At 39.6% G+C, this 22,613-nt stretch overlaps 1 protein-coding gene across 3 annotated transcripts in view; it reads right to left on the minus strand.

Annotated features, from left to right (window-relative positions):
* Positions 1-22,613, minus strand: part of tasora (transcription activation suppressor a) — a 55,779-nt gene that overhangs the window by 23,821 nt on the left and 9,345 nt on the right. For all 3 annotated transcript variants that reach the window (XM_043708103.1, XM_043708102.1, XM_043708104.1), the window contains exons 2-9: positions 21,524-21,672; positions 21,354-21,446; positions 14,539-14,611; positions 14,281-14,372; positions 13,735-13,869; positions 13,441-13,565; positions 2,640-2,659; positions 43-145 (exon numbers count right to left, since the gene is read on the minus strand). In XM_043708103.1, the coding sequence (XP_043564038.1) occupies positions 43-145; positions 2,640-2,659; positions 13,441-13,565; positions 13,735-13,869; positions 14,281-14,372; positions 14,539-14,611; positions 21,354-21,446; positions 21,524-21,672 (790 nt within the window). The remainder of the gene's footprint in view (positions 1-42; positions 146-2,639; positions 2,660-13,440; positions 13,566-13,734; positions 13,870-14,280; positions 14,373-14,538; positions 14,612-21,353; positions 21,447-21,523; positions 21,673-22,613) is intronic.

The following is a 22,613-nucleotide window of genomic DNA, read 5'->3' on the forward strand; positions in this document are numbered from 1 at the left end:
TTGTGCAAATAAAATTGAAGTGAGTAAAACAATACTACTTACAGTTTGAATGGCAGAAACGGTTGAGTAGCTGATCGTAAAAAGCCAAAGCATATAAATCTCCCCTTGTTCATGAGTTGTCCCTTCCAGATGGTGTAAGACTTTCCTAAACAGGCAGAACTCAGTTTTTTTGACTGACCTTTGAAAATTAAGTTAAACTAACATAGCAGATAGCTATTGTTAACTCAGGAGTAAAAGTAATTTTCAGAAAATGTTGAGATATAAAACTGAGAGATGAAAAGGAGTCTAAAAAGATCAAGGCACAAAAGCCAAGGGTTGTGTGTGAAATGAACCACTATAATCTGCCAAGAAAATGCTCAAAAAATAAAATCAAAGGATGAACATAAATTTCAGAAAGCTCAGTTCAGAAATATATATCAAATCAGGAATTGGAAGGGGAAGGGAGGAATTCACAAAAACTGCAAATTATGGGAAACTGTGGGTCAACAATTCCCCAAGTCCTGATGGCATTCGTCCTATGGTCTTATAAAAGTTGCTAATAAGAAAGTTGATACACTGCTTTTAATTTTTAAAAAATCTTTAGATTTGAGGAATGTTCCATTAGATTGGAATGTAGCTGATATAACTACTTTCTTCAAAAAAAGGAGAAAGAAAGCAGGAAACTATGGAGTGTTAGCTTAACATCTGTCTTGGGTAAAAATGTTTGAAGCTATTAAAGATACAATATTTGAAGGCACTTAGTTAAGTTCAAGGTAATCAGGCAGCTACCACAATTTTGTGACAGGAAAAATCATGTTCAAGCACTTTATTGAAGTCTCTGAAGGACTAACATGTATGGTGGATAAAGGGGAACCAGCAGATGCTCTGTACTTAGATTTCTTAAGACATTTGATAAGCTTCCAAACAGAAGGCTACTGCAGAAAAGGAAACCTCATGGTGTAGGGGACAACATATGTTGACATGCAATGCAGGAAACAGTGGACATATAATGGGTTTAGTTGGTAAAGGGATCAGCGCTAAAGCATTAACTCTTTCCAAATTATATAGAAGATGTGGATGAAAGAAAGGTATAGCTGCTAAATTTGCTGATGAAAAAGAAAAGTAAGAAAGCAAGTTGAAGAGGTCACAAGGAAGCTACAAAAGTATACAGATAGGTTAAGTGAGTGGGCAAAGATGTGGCAAATAGAGCGTAATATTGGAAAATTGTTTAAATTGTCCATTTGGCAGGGTCAGTCAAAAACAATAGTTGAGAGATGGAAGAGCTCTGAGACACACAAGGATCTGGGTGTCCAAGAGCAGGAATCACAAAAGTTAAATATTCGGGTAATAGAATGTTATCATTCATTACAAGGGGAATATAAAAGTCGGGAGGTTATACTTCAGTTGCACAAAGTACTGGTAAGACTAAATTGGAGTACTGTATATTGCTTTCCTATTTTAGGAAAGATAAAAATGCATTGGAGGCAGTTCAGAGAATGTTTACCTGGAATGGATGGACTGTTTTATGGGTAAAAGCTAATCAGACTAGACTTATATTTACTGGAGTTTAAAAGTACTGAGGCGACTTGACTGAAACATAGAAAATCCTGAAGAGACTTGACAAGGTGAATGTAGAAAGGATGTTTTTGCTGGTGGAAGAATCTAGAATTAGGGGTCACTGTTTAAAAATAAGGATCTGTAATTTAAGACAAACAAGGAGAAATGTTTTCTCTTGGAGAATGGTGAATGTCTGCAACATTCCTCAAAAAGCAGTGCAGGTAAATTCCTTGAATATTTCAAGGCAAGAGATAGACAGATTTTTGATAAGCAATGGGGTGAAAGACTATTGGAGGTTTGCAGAAATGAGTTTAAAATCAGATGAGATATCTTTTTGAATGGTGGAGCTGACTCAAAAGGGGCAAGTGGTGTACTCCTAATCCATCAACTTGCAGGTAGGTGAGGGACGACCACAGAGAAACACATTCTCCACAAATGTAGGAGATCTAAAATATTTTAAAATGCACACTTGTTAACAGACTGTTTAAAAATGAGCTACAGTTAACATACTTTTCACTGAATCTAACCCAGTGCATGTAAAGTATTCAAAGCAGCCCAGCTGGAAAGGTCAGACAAAGTAACACTAAGTTTGATCACTGGGTTGGTTACTTTTAAGCATAGATCTAGAATAGAATAATTGGTATATACTTGCCACCAATGTGCATGTAATTTTCAAATGGTAATGAAATTCAAACCATTCTGCAGTAGCACTGATATGTACTTGTTGCCAGCAGATCAACACAACACAACTCAGTTAGTAGCCACAAATATACAACATTTACTAAGGTTGATACAATCTACTGTTTGAAAAAAATCAGTAGAACTGGTCATGTCCTTACACTATTACTATTAGCCATTAAGACTCTGACGTCAAGACTGGTGGGACTGGCATACCATTAAATGCAACAACAATAAAACTCTTTCTGGATGCCCAGTTTCTTCTGAACAATGAAAGCTCTTGGGAGTATTCGCATTCCTTGTCCTCATCACTGCTCCTGCCTCAGAAGACAGAATTCCACCTTGGTTATAGCCAAATCAAGGCAAAGGTTTACAGTGCATTATGATATCTACCAATTCAAACATGCAAATGAGAATGAACGTACCTGATTGGATGCCATCTATGCTGCAAGAACAAAAAGTAAAAAAGTGTATTACTATACATAAGCAATTCTGTCCCACAAATGACATCCTTAATAGAGCCTGTCTGGTGAACTTTGCAAATCAAAACATATTTGAAGAAACTCAACATGGTTGTGACTTGGTTCATACAATATTAATTATTTTCAGTCATTGCTCTTTCATGAAATATGAAAATTTCTGCCTACTCAAGAATTTCCTCTCATGCTTTTCAAAGGCACAGACTCCCTAGCATAGATCCTGGGTTCCCAAATCATCTTCCTTTACCTCACCCAAGTGGCCATTACTTCTAACAAGCATGTCAGACCACTCCATTCCTCGGAGAAGTGGAAGAGACATTATAGTTCAGTCTATCTCCCCCAACAGCAAATACTGTAGGACTTAAACAGCTAACTGGGGAGGTGATGGCGTAGTGGTATTATCGCTGTACTGTTAATCCAGAGTCCCAGGTAATATTCTGGGGACTGGAGTTTGAAACCTAATACTGCAGATGTTGAAATTTGAATTCGAAGCAAAACTGGAATTAAGAATCTAGTGATAACCACAAATTCATTGCAATTGTCAGAAAAACCTAACTGGTTCACTGATGTACTCGAGGGAAGGAAACTGCCAAACCTACCTTGTCTGGCCTACATGTGAGACCAAACCCACAGCAATGTGGTTGACTCTTCACTGCCATCTGGGCAAATTAGGGACAGGTAAGACATGCTGGTCAGGTCAATAATGCCCTCATCCCCGTGGATGAATAAATGTTTTAAAATCTTAAGTTACTCCTCTCTGATGCAGAACTGAAAAGGCCAAAAGCAGCATTTGGTTGCCGCCTAGAGCGGACCAAATCTTATAAGTACCAAAACTGAATTTTTCAAGTCTATAATCATTACTGTAGGCAGAAACCAAGGTAAACATATAGACAATCATAAAGACAATCATTTCAGAGAGAATAGCTTTCAAGCAGCCTGAAAAAAAAAGTCACATTCCATTAAAGACCACCAATCACAAAATTTCCTGAATACAACTGCAGGTAAGCTGAATACTATCTTAATTTGGCACCATAAAAACACTGAGGAAACAAATAAAACAATCATTCCAGTTATATTCAATCAAGTTTCTTCTTGGCAAGCAGCCATCTCAGTGGTCGAAAATTAGGAAAGACTAAAAAACAAAATATGTAAAGGAGGAGTTTGCCTCATTATAGCTCTGTTATCTTTTTTCCACCTGGAAGAATGGTACAGATTGGTGAGTTTTAAAAATCTGTTCCTGGAATGTTGGATCACAGGTTAGGCCAGCATTCACTGCCCATCCCTAATTGCCAAGAGGGCAGTTAAGAGGCAAACACATTGTAGGCCAGACCAGATAATGATGCCAGTTTCCTTAACTCAAGGACATGGGACTTTCCTGACAATCAATACCAGTTTTATGGTCATCATTAGACTCTTAATTCCAGATTTATTTTAAAAAAAAAACAAATCCAAATTCCACCATTTTCCATGGTAGAATTTGAACCTGGGTCTCTAGAACAACAGGATTATTAGTATAGCAATAATACCACTGGGCCAATGTCTCCCCATAATGGAATGGCTGATCTGTCTAGAAGGGAAAAGCCATGTTCAGAATATTTAGAAAGCCTCAAGCTGACTGCGAAAAACACAGAGGTATATAAACCTTCATTAAGGAATTAATCCAAGATAGAATCACAGGTTTTAAAAGATATATACATTTGCTAAAAACCTTTTTATTTGCTGACCTAAAATTATGCATAATGAATACTTTCATTTAAATATCAATTTTTTACTGTATAATAAATCATTGTTTTCTTTACAAAAAGTCATTGCTCGTTTCTTAAGTACCTTTAAGGAAGGAAAGGTCCAATAGTATAAAATATGAAAAACAAAAAGGGATCACTCTCAATGAAAAGGGCAGACTGAACATTTTGTATCTCTAAAGTCATTTAGCAGAAATAACATTACATATTTGCACAAATGCTTGGGTACGATTTACAACTCCGTGTTGACAATTATTTTGTGTGGTGTGATCTATAGGCCACCAACTAGTGGAAAGGTACAGAGCAATAAATTTGCAAGAAATTTAGAGTAGTGCAGGAAATATTGTGCAGTTATAATGGAGAACTTCCATTATCCAAATACAGGCTAGCATAGCAGAAAATTTTCTCAGTATTATTCTTCCAGTCCACTAAGAAATGCAGCACGAGTGGTCAGAGTTCCAATGAGTCATTTAGGGCAAGTGGCACTATTGCATCATAATGTTTAGACTGCATCAGGAAAAAGATAAGAACAATCCATAGCAGGAGTAATCCACTGGAGGAAAACTAACTTCAAACGTACCACTTTAGAATTTTTTATTCATTCACTGGATGTGGGCATCATTGTCTGCGGGCTTTTATTACCTTTCATTGTTGCAAATAGATCCACAATGCCGTTAGGGAGTGAGCTTCAGGATTTTGACCCAGTGACACCGAAAGAATAGCCATATTTTCAAGTCAGAATGGTGTACAGCTTAGATAGGAAATTAAAGCTGGTAGTGTTCAAAAGTATCTGCTGATCTTGTCCTTCTAAATGGAAGTGGTCCTGAGTTTGGAAGGTGCTCTCTAAGAGGTTTTGGAGAATTTCTGCAATGCATCCTGTAGATGGTACACACTGCTGCTACTGAGGGCTGGTGGATGTGGTGCTAATCAAATGAGCTGCTTTGTCCTGGATGGTGTCAAGGTTCTTATGTGTTGCTGGAGTTGCACTCCTCAAGACAAGCAGGAAATATTCTATCATACTTTTGACCTGTGCCTTGTGGATGATGGACAGACTTTAAGGACTCAATCACTGCAAGATTCTTAGTGTCTGACCTGCTCACATAGCCAAAGTATTTATATGGCTAATCTAGTTTAGTTTCTGGTCAAGAGTAATGCTAATGAGACTGAATGCCAAAAGGCAATGGCTAGATTTCATTTTGTCAGAGATGGCCATTACAGTGCACTTACGATCTCATTTGCACATGGATTGTTCAGTACCTGGGGATTCAGGAATGGTAGTGGACACTGTACATTTCTGAACTCATGATGGAGGAATTATCATTGACAAAACAACTGAAGATGACTGGGACAAGGGCACTACCCTAAGGAACCCCTGCAGACATGAGCTGGAACTGAGCTGATTGACCTTCAATAACCAGAACCAGATTCCCTTGTGCCAGGTCTGAATCTAGCCAGAATTTTCTCCAAGATTCCTATTCATTTTAGTTTTGCTTGGAGTCTTTGATAGCAGACTCATTCAAATGCAGCCTTGATGTCAAGGGCAGTCACTCACATTTCCCCTCTGTACAGCTCTTTGGTCAATGTTTGTGCAAGGCTGGCATGAATCAAGTGCTAAATGGAACAAAAACTGAGCATACATGAGCAGGCTAAGCATGTGCTATTTGACACCACTGTTGATCTCACCTTCCATCACTTTACTGATGAACAAGAGTAGACTGACTAAACGGAAATTGGCTGACCTACTGTGCTTTCCCAGCACCACACACTTGACTCTGATTTCCAGCATCTACAGTCCTCACTAAGTTGATTTCAACCCTATTGTGAAGCCCTCTTTCCAGGATGTCTACCTTGGTTAGATTAGATTAGACTCCTACAGTGTGGAAACAGGCCCTTCGGCCCAACCAGTCCACACCGACCCTCCGAAGAGTAATCCACCCAGACCCAGTTCCCTTAAGTTCTCCTCTTTTCTCTGTAAGGATCTCAGTAAATCGCTCTCTCACCGCACCCCGCAGTTCATCTGGTCTACCCTGAAGCTCTTTAGCCACATCCTGAAGCAGACTTGCTACCACAGCCATATCTCCTTCCTCAGTACCTGCCTACGGAACCAACTGATCCCACATGGACTCCGAACTACATAAAGACGAACACAATTTGGACCTGAACAGGACAACCTATATACAATTCCTGATGAAGGGCTTATGCCCGAAACATTGATTCTCCTGCTCCTCAGATGCTGCCTGATCTACTGTGTTTTTCCAGCACCACAGTCTCTACTCTGATCTCCAGCATCTGCAGTCTTCACTTTCTCCTAATTGTTAGGTAGCTGTATTGTATCAGCACTGCAACTCTCTTGAACAGCTTGAGTAGGGGTGTGGCAAGTCTTGAAGTACAATTCTTTAATACTATTGCCAGAACATTGTCAGGGCACATAGACTTCACAGTACTGGTGCCTCTAGTTGTTTGTCATTACACAAATTGCATTGAATCAAATTGGCTGAAGACTGGCATCTGTGAAGTGGAGGACCTCTGGAGGAGGCAAAACAGATCATGTATTCATCACTTCCAGCTGAAGGTTTTTGTGACTACTTCAGCCTCATTTTTTGCACTTGTGCTGGGATCCCCTTTAGTGAGAATGGGGACATTGTGAAGTCACCTGCTCCAGTGAATTGTTTAATTGTCCACCACCATTCATGACTAGATGTGACAGGACTGCTGAGCTTGGATCGAATTGGTCGTAGAATTGCTTTGCTCTGACTTTTTTCTTATTTGCTGCTTATGCTGTTTAAAATGCAAGTCTTCCTTTGTTTTTGAGGTTTCACCAGGTCATAGAGTCATAGAGATGTACAGCATGGAAACAGACCCTTCAGTCCAACCCGTCCATGCCGACCAGATATCCCAATCTAGTCCCACCGGCCCATATCTCTCCAAACCCTTCCTATTCATATACCCATCCAAATGCCTCTTAAATGTTGCAACTGTACCAACCTCCACCACATTCCATACACGTACCACCCTTTGCGTGAAAACGTTGCCCCTTAGGTCCTTTTTATATCTTTCCTCTCTCACCCTAAACCTATGCTCTCCAGTTCTCGACTCACAGACCGCAGGGAATTTATCCTATCCATGCCCCTCAATTTTGTAAACCTCTATAAAATCATCCCTCAGCCTCTGACACTCCAGGGAAACCAGCCCCAGCCTGTTTAGCCTCACCCCATAGCTCAAATCCTCCAATCCTGGCAACATCCTTGTAAATATTTTCTGAACCCTTTCAAGTTTCACAACATCTTTCCGACAGGAAGGAGACCAGACTTGCATGCAATATTCCAACAGTGGCCTAATCAATGTCCTGTACAGCCGCAACATGACCTCCCAACTCCTGTACTCAATACTCTGACCAATAAAGGAAAGCATACCAAATGCCTTCTTCACTATCCCATCTACCTGCGACTCCATTTTCAAGGAGCTATGAACCTGGACTCCAAGATCTCTTTAATCAGCAACACTCCGTACCATTAAGTGTATAAGTCCTGCTAAGATTTGCTTTCCCAAAATGCAGCATCTCGCATTTTTCCAAATTAAACTCCATCTGCCACTTCTCAGCCTATTAGCCCATCTGGTCCAGATCCTGTTGTAATCGGTGGTAACCCTCTTCGCTGTCCACTACGCCTCCAATTTTGGTGTCATCTGCAAATTTACTAACTGTACCTCTTATGCTCGCATCCAAATCATTTATGTAAATGACACAGGCCTCCACCCTGAAAAACAACCCTCCACCACCATCCTCTGTCTTCTACCTTTGAGCCAGTTCTGTATCCAAATGGCTAGTTCTCCCTTTATTCCATGAGATCTAACCTTGTTCACCAGTCTCCCGCGGGGAACCTTGTCGAACGCCTTACTGAAGTCCATATAGATCACATCTACCGCTCTGCCCTTATCAATCCTTCGTTACTTCTTCAAAAAAAAACTCAATCAAGTTTGTGAGACATGATTTCCCACACACAAAGTCATGCTGACGATCCCTAATCAGTCCTTGCCTTTCCAAATACGTGGACATCCTGTCCCTCAGGATTTCCTCCAACAACTTGCCCACCACCGACGTCAGGCTCACTGGTCTACAGTTCCCTGGCTTGTCCTTACTACCCTTCTTAAACAGTGGCACATTTGCCCACCTCCAGTCTTCCGGCACCTCACCTGTGACTATCGACGATACAAATACCTCAGCAAAAGGCCCAGAAATCACTTCTCTAGCTTCCCACAGAGTTCTAGGGTACACCCGATCAGGTCCTGGAAATTTATCCACCTTTAGGTGTTCCAAGACATCCTGCACTTCCTCCTTTGTAAGATGGATATTTTGCAAGGTGTCACCATCTATTTCACTACTTTCTATACCTTCCATATCCTTTTCCACAGTAAATAATGATGCAAATTACTCTTTTAGTATCTCGCCCATTTTTTGCGGCTCCACACAAAGGCCGCCTTTATTGATCTTTGAGGGGCCCTATTCTCTCCCTAGTTATCTTTTGTCCTTAATGTATTTGTAAAACCCCTTTGGATTCTCCTTAACTCTATTTGCTAAAGTTGCCTATTATACTCTAAGGATTCACTCGATCTATCCTGTCTATACCTTATATATGCTTCCTTCTTTTTCTTAACCAAACCCTCAATTTTTTTAGTCATCCAACATTCCCTATATCTACCAGCCTTTCCTTTCACCCTGACAGGAATATACTTTCTCTGGATTCTCGATATCTCATTTCTGAAGGCTTCCCATTTTCCAGCCGTCCCTTTACCTCCAAACATCTGCCCCCAGTTAGCTTTTGAAAGTTCTTGCCCAATACCATCAAAATTGGTCTTTCGCCAATTTAGAACTTCAACTTTTAGATCTGGGCTATCCTTTTCCACCACTATTTGAAATCTAATAGATTTATGTTCGCTGGCCCTAAAGTGCTCCTCCACTGACACCTCAGTCACCTGCCCTGCCTTATTTCCCAAGAGTAAGTCAACTTTTGCACCTTCTCTAGTAGGTACATCCACATACTGAATCAGAAAATTTTCTTGTACACACTTAATAAATTCCTTCACCATCTAAACCCTTAATACTATGGCAGTCCCAGTCTATGTTTGGAAAGTTAAAATCCCTTACCATAACCACCCTATTATTCTTACAGATAGTCGAGATCTCCTTACAAGTTTGTTTCTCAATTTCCCTCTGATTATTAGGGGGTCTATAATACAATTCCAATAAGGTGATAATCCCTTTCTTATTTCTCAGTTCCACCCAAATAACTTCCCTGGATGTATTTCCAGGAATATCCTCCCTCAGCACAGCTGTAATGCTATCCCTTATCAAAAAAGACACTCCCCCGCCTCTCTTGCCTCCCTTTCTATCCTTCCTGTAGCATTTGTATCCCGGAACATTAAGCTGCCAGTCCTGCCCATCCCTGAGCCATGTTTCTGTAATTGCTATGATATCCCAGTCCCATATTCCTAACCATGCCCTGAGTTCATCTGCCTTCCCTGTTAGGCCCCTTGCATCGAAATAAATGCAGTTTAAATTATTTGTCCTACCTTGTCCCCGATTGCCATGACTGTTTGATTCTCTTCTGTTCTCAACTGTACCAGTCTCAGATTGATGTCTTTCCTCACTATCTCCTCGGTCCCACCCCACCGCCTTACTAGCTTAAATCCTCCCGAGCAATTCTAGCAAATCTCACTGTCAATATAGTCCCCTTCCAATCTCAGTTCAAACTGTCCTTCTTGTACAGGTCACTTCTACCCCAGAAGAGATTCCAATGGTTCAAAAATGTGAGTCCTTCTCCGATACACCAGCTCCTCAGCAATGCATTCATCTGCTCTATCCTCCTATTCATGCCCTCACTTGTTCATAACACTGGGAGTAATCCAGGTATTACTACACTTGAGGACCTCCTTTTTAAATTACTGCCTAACTCTCTGCAATCTCCTTTTAGAATGTAAATCTTTTCTCTTCCTATGTCGTTGGTTCCAAAGTGGAGAATGACCTCTTGCTGGCCCCTCTCCCCCTCGAGAACATTCTGCACCCTCTCTGAGGCATCCTTGACTCTGGCACCAGGGAAGCAACACACCATTCTGATTTTATGCTGCTGGCCACAGAAACATCTGTCTGTACCTCGGACTAGAGAGTCCTTTAACACAATTGATCTTTTGGAACGCGACGTATCCCTCATTGCATTGGAGCCAGTCTCATTTCCAGAAACTTGGCTGGTCTTGCTACGTTCACCTGAGAATCCATCACCCCTACATTTTCTAAAACAGCATACTTGTTTGAAATTGGTATAGCCACATAAGGCTCCTGCACTAGCTGCCTACCTCTCTTACCTTTCCTGGAGTTAACCCATCTATGTGACTGTATCTGAGACCTTCCCCCCCCATCATATACTGTTGCTGTTGCAAATTCCTAGTTGCTTCTAACGGTCTCTCCAACCAATCCATTCGATCTGATAAGATCCGCAACCAACAGCACTTATTGCAGATATAATCCACAGTAACCCTCAACTCTCTTTGAACTCTCACATCTGATAAGAAGTGCAAATCACTCTACTAAAGGCCATTTTTGCTCCTTCACAAACTACAGACCAGAAAATAACACCATTATTCCTCTACAAAACACTGCCCCAGGTTAAATTAATAGTTATGGCTTATATTTTAAGTTTAATCAAGAGACATATCTCAAAAAACATATAATCAAGAAAGAACCCACTTTACTCACTACTGCAGACTTTCTGTAGGTCCCACTTAAAAACAATACTTATCTGTTTCTGTGATGTGAACTTCGCCCAAACAGTTCCTCCAAGATCAGTTGTGAATTTCACTGTTTGTTCATTTTCCCAGACACGCTCCGATGTCCAGCGATACATGAATTCAATCAAAGACAATAACTGTGCAGGTTCACTTCTATGTCAGTTTCTTTCTCTCTCTCTCTCTCCTGCACTGACCTCACCATGTACTTCCTGTGTTTGTTCTTCTCCCTTTTAAAACTGTTGTTTTGACTTTTTTTTCCCAAATTCCAAAACAATGCAACAGCATATAAAACAATAACTGCTGCTCCTGGAATTCGAGGAAATCACCTCAACACCTAAAATACCTCGATAAAGGAGTTGTTACAGCCAGAAATTTTTCCCGTCCTCCCAGAATCCTCTTCATGTTTACATTTGCATTTTGCTGCACATGGCATGCCCTCCGACACTGCTCATTGAGCCAGGACTGATCTACTAATTTGATGGCTATAGCAGATTTGGTGTTTTGCTGTACCATGAGGTTGCAAGTTGCTTTGGAGTACAATTCGACTGTGCTGTTGGTCCACAGTGCATCATGCAAATACAGTCTGGAGCTGAAATACCCGATCGTAGTCTATCCCATTTAGCACAGTGATAAGTGTCACAAAACACATTAAAGGGCACTTTTATGTTGAAACTGGACTTAATCTCCACAAAGACTGTGCGGTGGTCACTCTCACCAATACCATCATGGACAGTTGCAGCAAGCAGACTGGACGAGAATTAAGTACAGCATGCTTTTCCCTTGTATTTGCTCTCTCACCACCTGCTGCTGACCCAAACTAGCAGCTATGTACTTTAGGGCTCACCCAGCTCAGTAAGTATTGATGTTTCCAAGCCAATTTTGGTGGTGGACATTTAAGACTCTCACCAGAATATAATCACTGTTACAACCTCAGTACTTCCTCTAAGTGCTGTTCAAAATGAATGAATACCGATTCACAGGGGGTCAGCGCTAATCAGCAGGAAACCTCCTACCCATGATTCACTTTAGGTCAGAGTCATAGAGATGTACAGCATGGAAACAGACCCTTCGATACAATGCTGAAGACTCTTAATGCAGATCACTCCTGACCTTAAACAACTTTGCTACTACCTCTGCTGCCAGTGGTACAGGACATACCCATGGATAGTAATGTTAGTGTTTGGGATGTTGTGTGTAAGATATAATTCTGAGATTATAACTATGCTAAACTGTTGCTGGACTAATCTGCAAGACAGCTTTCCAATTTTGGCACTAGCCCCCACATGTCAATAAGGAGGACTTTGCAGGGTCAATGTATGCCTTCATAGTTTCCAGTGCCTTAGTCAATGCCAGGTGGTCAGTCCGGTGTCATTTCTTGTTTCATTTCTTGTGGCTTATTTAACCGAGAGACTTGCTGGACCATTCAGAGTGCACTTAAGAGACAACCACCTCGCTAAGAGTCTGGAGTCATGTGTAGTCAGGCTGGGTAAGGATAGCAACTTTCTTCTCTGAAGACCTCTAGTGAAATACTTTGGTTCTGACGATAGTTGACATTAGTCATCGTTACGCCTTTAATTTCAGATATTTTTACTCAATTCAAATTCTACTACTGTGTAGCTTTATAGTAGGGTGGTGAACAGGAGAGAGTCAAAGTATAATTTGTAAATTCATAGATTATTTTCTGTATGTTAAATTATCAACCAACAAGATAATGATCCACAAGGAAATTCAAGATTCAGGCCAACACCTGTACTGACTCAGCTGATTTCATCTAACGCAATATTCTTCCTTACAGATAAAACCAAAACATATGGCACCGGTTTGCAAATAAGATTACAAAGTTCTCATTACATGAGCTGATACCGGGCACTTCTCTGGTCCAGTACTTTCCCCTCCGTGACTCCATTTCGAGGCTTGAAAATTGCAATGACCACATACAATGAGAACTGTGGAACATGAGAAAAGCTATGGCAGTATTTTCAATAATTTCCTTTTCACTGCATTTTTTGGAGTAGGAATCAGGCCTCAAATATTATGCATCTAGACTGTGCCTATCAATTAAAAAAAAAACTAAAAGGATCTCACAGCTGCTAAAGTTTCAGAGCCCCATAGCAGCCACTGTTGGCTGACAGCTCATGACTAATACACCCTCCGACAGCTTGTTCTGCCTGCTCCAGATAGTCTGTTAATTCACAGAATGTAAATTTCACACACATTTTCCTTACCTGAGCACAACCGGCTTTGGTATTTTTGGAATCTTTTCCTTGTAAACAAAGGATACCACAGCATATGGGCAAACATGTCGGGGATACTGTCGCATGCCTTCATTTCCAAATTCATAAAGATAAAACTGAAAAATCAAAGTATAATGTTAATAACCCAGTGAAGCAAACAGTTAATTTATCTATTATTTTCTATCATTTGGCATTAACAATAAATTGAATTTGCACCTTCAAAAATTACGAACAAATTAAGTCAAATGCTTATTATTTCAGATGCATAAAATTTTGTAAAGATACCTGTGTAAGGTCAAATGCTCTGTAAGTGAACAGTGAAGTGACCCGGTTAAGGTTTCTAAACACATGGCAATCATGTTTCGGAGTCGGAGGGGTTAAATTCTTGGTGGTGTTATCAAATACAGCCTTTACTTTTCCCTGAAGAATTGAAATTAAAGTTAAAAATTAAACATATGTTAACATATCATGAAATGGTTCACCATTTTCAAATGAAAAATTTGATAGGATCTACATCTCTTGGCCCTCGCACAAACAGATCACAGAAGGTCAATCAGTACTTTTCACACAAAAACCAATCTGCAATTAGCATCTATTCAAAGCCTTCCCTTATAATTCGTGAAGATTCATCAACCACATTAGAAATTATAACAAATATAATTACAAGACAAAAGATGTCTTTCAACACTGGTATTTCTTCCTTGTTCTACAAACTAATATTAAAACAACATAATAAGTACATTTCATTGCAAAGGAGATATAATGATGCTGGAGACAAGGGAGAAAAGTGAAAACATAAGGAAACAGCTGGCTTTAAGAGTCAGGCATTACCTTTATGATTTTGAAAATCATCATCTCGGCCTTCCTTCCACTATCCAAAGGATTGGGCTGAAGTATGTCACAATATTTTGAAAGGTAAACACCTGTGATTTGGAGGGGGGTGGGTGCAAACATTATACTCTCAATCATTATTTTTAAAGGTTTTCATTAGATTAATGATCAAAATTAAATGCTCGAAATTTCATCAAGAACATAAAGGTCATCGAAAATACAATGCATCTTTAAATGCTTCAGAATTTTTTATTTTACCCATTGCTGGATTTCCAAGAATTGTTACTTTTGAGTGCCCCACAGGCAATCCTCTTTCACAAATAATGGGAACCTGGTGAGGAAACATACGGTTATCCCAGAGCCATCAATTCATTTATAAATATATAGATAAAATTTTAAAAGATGAAATATATACTTTGGAGTGTTTTCACTATATGCATCCTCTACATAACGTATAAATTAATCTTCTCTATCTGGAGCACTGAATATCATGGACGTACATATAATTGTCATCATCACATGGTTTTTAGATATTACCACATATTTCCTATAGCAAATAAGTTCCAGGGCCTCCAATATATTTTGAGCTGAGGTGACACTGAAAGGCAATTACTATATGCACTACAGGAATGAAGGAAGGAAACCAAAATTACTCTACCAGTGTGAATATTTTTGCATGACTATCAGCTGAAAGAGACAAAATGCCTACAGAAATGTATTCTAAAAAAGTCTTAATTTTCAAGCAGAAATTGTAGCCACAAGCCAAATAGATGGTTGTAGGGATGTTCGTAAACCTTGAAATATTACCTATGTACATGATACATCACCTCAAAAAGGGCTGGAACTGATGTAGTGATATGGGTGGGCAAACATCTCTTATGGGCGGAAAAATGGCAACTTATAACCTAAATGAGCAAACTATTGGGATTGAATACAGACAATCCCAGGGTGTGATGATGTACATTCTACGGTCTGAAAGGAAGTGGCAGAAAGGATAATGGATCCACTGGTTATAATATTCCAAACTTCCTTGCATGTAGGCAAGGTTCCAGTGATTTGGAACATTTTAATAGAATGCCTTATTCAAAAAGGGAAGAAGGCAGGAAGCAGGGAAGGAGAGACCAGTCAGTTTAACAAGCATAACTGGGAAATTGCTAGAATCCATTAATATGGAAATAATAAGAGGGCAATTAAAACGTCAAAACACAATTCAATGGAGTCAGTATGGCCTTAATGAAGGGGCAAATCATATTTGACTAATTTGCTTCGAAGATGTAACAAGGTGAATAATGGATATATAGATATAGTATATGTGAACTTCTAGAAGGCATCTGACAAGGTGCTGCAAAAAATTTTAATAACAAGGGAAGTTCATATGGATTAGGGCTAATTTATCAGCTTGGCTAGAGGACTGGCTAACTAGCAAAAAGCAGAGATAAATGAGTCTTTCTCTGGTTGGGTGTAACTAGCAGGATGTCACAGGTTTCAGTCCTAGATCCCATAATCTATATTATGGATCTGAACATAGGAATAGAAAGTACTATAGCCAAAATTTTAGGTAACACTAAAATAGATGAGAAATAAAATTGCAATGAAGAAATAAGAAATTTACAAATAGATATGGATATGTGAGGTGAATAGTCCAAAATCTAGCAGATGAAGTTTAACGTGAATTAAGTGTGAGGTTATTAATTTTGGGCAGAGGAACAGAAAGGCAAATTATCTAAATGAAGAGAAACTTCAGAGTGCTTCAACGCAGAGGAATCCAAGTGCCCTTCTGCATGAATTGCAGAAAACGAGTGTGTAGGTAACAGCAGGTAATAAGACGCATAGAATTTTGGTATTTATTGATGAAGGAATAGGCTATAAAACAAAGCAAGTGCTACACAACTTTGCAAGGCATTAGGGAGATAGCATCTGGAGTGTTGTGTACAATTTAGGTCCCCTTACTTTTGGGGAGACTTCATTGCATTGGAGGCAGTAGAGAGGAAGTTCACTGGATTGATTCCATAAAGGGTGTATATTATGAAGAGACATTGGAGCAGTATAGACCTATACTCTCTAGAGTCAGTCATACAGCACAGTAACAGACTTTGATCAAACCCACCCATGCCAACCAAGTTTCCCAAAGTAAACTAATCCCAGTTGCCTACGTTTAGCCTATATGCCTTGAAACCTTTCTTATGTACCTCTCCAAATACGTTGCATCTATCCCTTCCTCTGGCAGTTCATTTCATATACATGGTGGGAAAATGCTGCCCCTCAGTTTCCTTTTAAAATTTTCTCCTCTCACTTTTAAATTATGCCTTCTAGTTTTGAACTCCCTATCCTAGGAAAAAGACTTTTGCTATTCATCTTATCTATGCCCCTAATAATATTATAAACCTCTACAAGGTCACCCCTCAACATCCTATACTCTAGGGAATAAAGTTCCAACTTATCCATATAACTCAAACCCTCCAGTCCCAACAACATCCATGCAAATCTTTTCAATACTCAGTCTATTTTAGCAATATCCTTCCTACAGCAAGGTGACCAGAACTGCATGCAGTAATCCAAACGTGATCCCACCAAATGTCCTGTACAACTGCAACATGACACCCTAACTCCTAAACTCAGTGGTTTCAACAATGAAGGCCACCCTGTCTACCTGTGACCCAACTTTCAAAGAACTATGTACCTGAACCCCTGGGTCTCTCTGTTCAACAACGCACCCCAGGGCCCTACCATTAACTGTGTAAGTCATGCCCTGGTTTGTCTTACCAAAATGCAACACCTCTCATTTGTCCAAATTAACTCCATTTGCTACTCCTCACTGTCCACTATACCAACAACTTTGCTGTATTCCACAAATTTACGAACTATGTTTCCTAAACCCTCATCCAAATCATTTATACAAATAACAGTGGACCCAGCACTGATCCCTGCGGAACACCAGTGATCATAGGCTTCCAGTCCACAAAACAACTGTCTCCTACCATCAAGCCAATTTTGTAGTTTAGAAGAATGAGAGGAGATTTAGTTGAGGCATTCAAGATGCTAAAGGGGATTAAAAAGAAGAATTATTTTATAGATCTAACTTCAACAAGGATTTCTGAAAATTGAAACCAAACACTTTCCACCTAATCAGTGTTTCGCCTAAGTAAAATAAATCAATTCCTGACCTTTCTAACTTAAAGCAGATGCTCTCCAACGTTTAATCTGTCTACTCACAAAACTCTTACAAGTTACCATTAATACTCTGAAGTTAGTATCTCATAATGGTTGCAAAAATAAAAATCATGGTTCCTGAAATACTGACGAGTTAGTCACTAAGCCATCTGTCCACACCACCAACACACACACAGCTCAAATCTGATTCAATTCATTACTCAATGCCCCTACCAATTAAGGTAAGCTTGCTGCACCCCTTCTTTACCACCTTATTTGCTTGCGTTGCCACTTTTAGGGAGTACCTCAAAATCGGTCTGTAAATCAATGTTCGTAAGGGTCCTGCTATTTACTGGACACTTTTCTCTTGCATCTGACTTCCCAAAGTGCATCATCTCACGCTTACCTGGATTAAATTCCATCTGTCATTTCTCTGCCCAACTTTCCTTCTGATTTATATCCTTCTGTATCCACTTGACAACCTTCCTCACTATCAGCAACTCCACCAATTTAGTGTTCTGCAAACTTATCAATCAGACCTACATCATCATGCAAATCATTTTATGTATATATCACACAAACAATAGAGGTCTCAGCACTAAACCTTGCGGAATACCACTGGTCGTTGACCTCCAGGCAGATGAACACCCCTTCACAATCACCCTCTGTCTTCTATGACCAAGCCAATTTTGTATTCAACTTAGCAACTCACCACACATCCCATGTGACTTAATCTTCTGGACCAGCCTACCATGAAGAACCTTGTCAAATGCTTTATAAAGTTCACTTAGTCTACATTGTTCTAACCTCAATCACCTTTGTCACTTCTACAAAAAAACCCACTCAAATTTAAAAGACAAGATCTCTGGCAGTTCTATCTGGGGCAAATAGATTGGTGAATGAGGATATGTAGGTTTTTGCCCCATGTTAGTTCCCTCACCACCTGCCATAGAACTAGTCTAGCAACTATGCTCTTTAAGACTTGGCCAGCCTGGTCAGCAGTGGTGCTCCTGCTCCACTCATGGTGAAAGACATAAACGTACCCCTACCAGAGGACATTCTGTGCCCTTGCCCATCTCAGTGCCTTTTCCAATGAGTGTTCAACATTGAGAAAGACTGATTCCAGTTCCAGACAGCGCTGCAGCACATGTTTCAGAGGGCCACACAGCCAAAATGAAAATTGGAGGGAAACCTGGTCATAGTGGTGTCTGGGACATTGTCTCTAAAGTATGATTCTGTTAATAGGATTCCGTTTCTAAACGTTCCTTGACTAGTCTGTGGGACATTGTTCCTAACCTTACTCCAACCTTGACGTTCCAAAGTATGGCGTTGCTAGATCAGCAGGCAGGACTGGATTTGCCTTCAATGATTCCAGCAATCTGTACAATTTTGTAGGTGTTTCAGTGGTCCATTGCTAGATCCATTACTGTGGTCTTGAGGTCAGACCAAGCAGTAATGGTAGACTTTTCTTTCCTTAAAAAGGACATTAGTGAACTAGAAAGGTTTTATCACAAACAACATGGTTGTGGTAGCTCTAGCTTTTAATTCCAGATTTATTAATGGAATTCAAATTTCACTGTCTGCTCAGTGTGAATCAAATCCATGCCTCTAGCGCATTGGCCTGGGTCACCAGACTACTCATCCAGCACATTACCACACTGCCATTACCTCGCCCGTAACTTATAATGGCAATATCAGTGAAGCTATAAAACAACAGCACCATGGCTGTAAAAGGAGATTACGAAATGAGGGCAAAGATGAAGAGGAGGGATGCATATCACAATTGCAGTTATATTGTATATTAATACATTTAGATCAGCAAGGTCTCAGCATTGTCAGTAGAGAAAAAAGTTGATTTGGGAAAACTCAAAACAAGGATTAAATAGAGTGACATTCAAGCAAAAGAGAATTTTGTAGGACCTCAGAAGAAAGGAAGATAACATCAGCTTTTAGAACATAAGAACTAGGAGCAGGAGTAGGCCATCTGGCCCTTCAAGCTTGCTCCACCACTCAATAAGGTCATGGCTAATCTTTTCAAGGACTCAGCTCCACTTACCCACGTTTTCACCATATCCCTTAATTCCTTTATTTTTCAAAAAAAAATCTACCTTAGCTTTAACAGCGATTACCGAAGTAGTGTCAACTACTTCCCTAGGGATAGAATTCCACAGATTAACAACCCTGTGGGTAAAGAAGTTCCTTCTCAGTTCAGTTCTAAACCTGTGTGAGGCCATGCTCTCTTGTCCTAGTTTCACTTACCAGTGGAAACATGCTATCTATTTCAATTTTATCATTTCCCTTCATAATTGTATATGTTTCTATAAGATCCCCCCTCATTCTTCTGAATTTCAATGAATATAATCCAAATCTACCCAGCCTCTTCTCATAAGCCAACCCCTCAACTCCGGAATCAACCCAGTGAACCACCTCTGCACCCCCTCAAATGGCAGTACATCCTTTCTTAAGTTAGGAGGCCAAATCTGCACACAGTACTCTGGGTGTGGCCTCACCAGCACCTTGTAGAGCTGTAACATTACTTCTCTGCTTTTAAACTCAACCCCTTTAGCAATGAAGGACAAAATTTTATTTGCCTTCCTAATTACTTGTTGTACTTGCAGACCAACCTTCTGCGATTCATGCAAAAGGATACCCAGGTCCCTTTGCAAATCAGCATGCTACAACGTTTTACCATTCAAGTAATAATCTATTTTGCTGTTACACCTACCAAAATGTATGACTTCACATTTACTAACATTGTATTCCATCTGCCAGACCAACATTGTATTCCATCTGCCAGACCAACATTGTATTCCATCTGCCAGACCTCTGTCCACTCAATGTATCTATGTTCCTCTGCAAAGTTTCACAATCTTCTGCACTTTGCTCTGCCACTCATCTTAGCGTTATCAGAAAATTTTGACACTGTACGTGTGGTCCCCAACTCCAAATCATCAATATAAATTGTAAATAATATTGGTCCCAACACTGATACCTGAGGCATATCACTAGTCACTGATTGCCAACCAGAATAGCATTCATTTATCCCCACACTGCTTCCTGTTAGTCAACCAATCCTCTATCCACGTTAATACTCTACCGCTAATACTATGCATCCTTATCTTATGCAGCAGCATGTGCTGCACCTTGTCGAAGGGGGCATATTTAGGGGGACATGGTTGTACTTTCTAATGGCCTGATGGCAGATTAATGTCATCACAGATCAGGGAGTCTAGACAAATCAAGAGGATTAGTGAACAAAAAATATTTGCTGGAACAAATTGACACCATGTCACTGACCTGGACTTCATACAAAACACAATTAAACCCTTGCCTGCAATACTGTTACATTTTTATATGCTTAGTATTTAATTTGTGCAGAACCAACCAAGTTAGGCTTCACTGCCACTGCGTGTGAAAGTGCTCAAATGCATAGCAATGGGTATGCAGTTCAAAATTTCCAATGAGGGAAATATAATGCACTTAAATAATAATCAAGTACATACATGCTCAAACAATTAACTTAAGTCGTTCTAAAATGGACATTTCCATTTGCTTACAGCAGTTAGTTACTGATATGTGTAGACTTGTACTCAGTTTTGTGAAGCTGCTTAAAAAAATATGAAATCAAGAATCTTTACAAATTGATTTGGCATTAACACCGAAATTAAAACAAAGAACTTTCAAATTTTAAGTTAAAGCTGCCCTTAGCATTCAATTAGAAATGTTCATTGAGTGCAAATTTGAGTTGGAGGTACTTAGATTTGACGTGACTCAAACATGTTGGGAGGTTAACACAGGCAGATGTGTCTGCTGCACAAACTTTAAGCTGCTAAGTGGTCAAGTAACAATATGTAATACAAAAGCAGCGCACATCAGGCTACTTTTGGGAAAAAAAACACCCAAGATAAAGGTGTGATACATACTTGCGAAGTGTCAAGAAGTAAGAATGCATACGATTCTGTCAACTCCTTTTCAGTTCGACCTTCATTTCTCAGCTCCTTCCTTTTTTCCATGTACTGGAATTTAAAAAAAACTATGTGGATGCAATTCAGAAAAAAAAATAAATTCAATCAAAATGATCAAATATACTAACCTCTTTTTCTAATCGCTCACTGTGAACCATACTAGCTTTCACATAAGTGAAGTTAGCACTGGATGAGGTATCCAAGTAAGATGAATTAAGAATTTTCAAAATGTCTTGTTTAAATTCTCTGGAGTCTACTGGTACTAGCTGACAAAGCTCTGAAAAAAAAAGTCAATTATTATAAAAGCAGCGTAGGTACTTTATATTTCCCCTAGTTTGCAACTTTTTTTGTTACTGTAGTCTGCAATTATCAATAAGCATTGCAGAAATCATTGCATTGTTGGGAGTTCACTTAATGATGCAAAATGCACTAATGCATCAGAATGTGATTTACATCCAAACCTCTCCACAAACTAAATTCCTGAACTCAACCATACCATCGAAAAGAAGCACGTTGCCATAAGAAAGAGAAAAATCAGTTCACTTTTGCGCACAAGAACATTAAGTATATAAGTGGCCTACTGGACTTTTAAACCAAAGTTAGGGAAACAAAAACCTCAAAATGTTTCCTAAACACCTTTTTTCAGAAGTCAAAGTTTTCTTTGTTATGCCTTAAACTTAACTGCCACTAAGAAAAATGCACCCTAACTACAGAAATTGAAGAAACAGGAGCAAGAGTCAATCAGACTCTTAAGGACACAAGGCCACTCTTACACTCATGGCCAACTAGCCCAGGCTTTGACTCCTATTTCATATTGGCTGCTCTCAGACCTCAACTCAATATTTTAAAAATCTATCTGCCTTCACTTTCATACTTCCAGTGATCAAGCCTGTTCAACTCCGAGGTGCAGAACTCTACGCATTCACTACCCTGAGAAGAAATTCCTTCGAATTTCAGTTGTAAAAGAATATTGTCTTACTTTGTAATTATGTCCCCGAGTTTGAGATTTCCTCAAGTGAAAACACCTCAAACTTTACCCAGTCAAACCCCCTCAGAAAATTTTATTTCATTAAGATCACCTCTCATTCTTTTAAACTCCAACCCTCACCAATAAAGATCGCAATTTAATTTGCCTTCCTAATTACTTGCCGCACTGGCATGGTAATATTTTGTACATAATTCACAGTAACACCCAGATCAAGTGAAGTCGGCGTTTGG

This window comes from Chiloscyllium plagiosum, chromosome 18 (assembly GCF_004010195.1).
Source record: "Chiloscyllium plagiosum isolate BGI_BamShark_2017 chromosome 18, ASM401019v2, whole genome shotgun sequence".
In the NCBI taxonomy this organism is placed as follows: Eukaryota; Metazoa; Chordata; class Chondrichthyes; order Orectolobiformes; family Hemiscylliidae; genus Chiloscyllium; species Chiloscyllium plagiosum.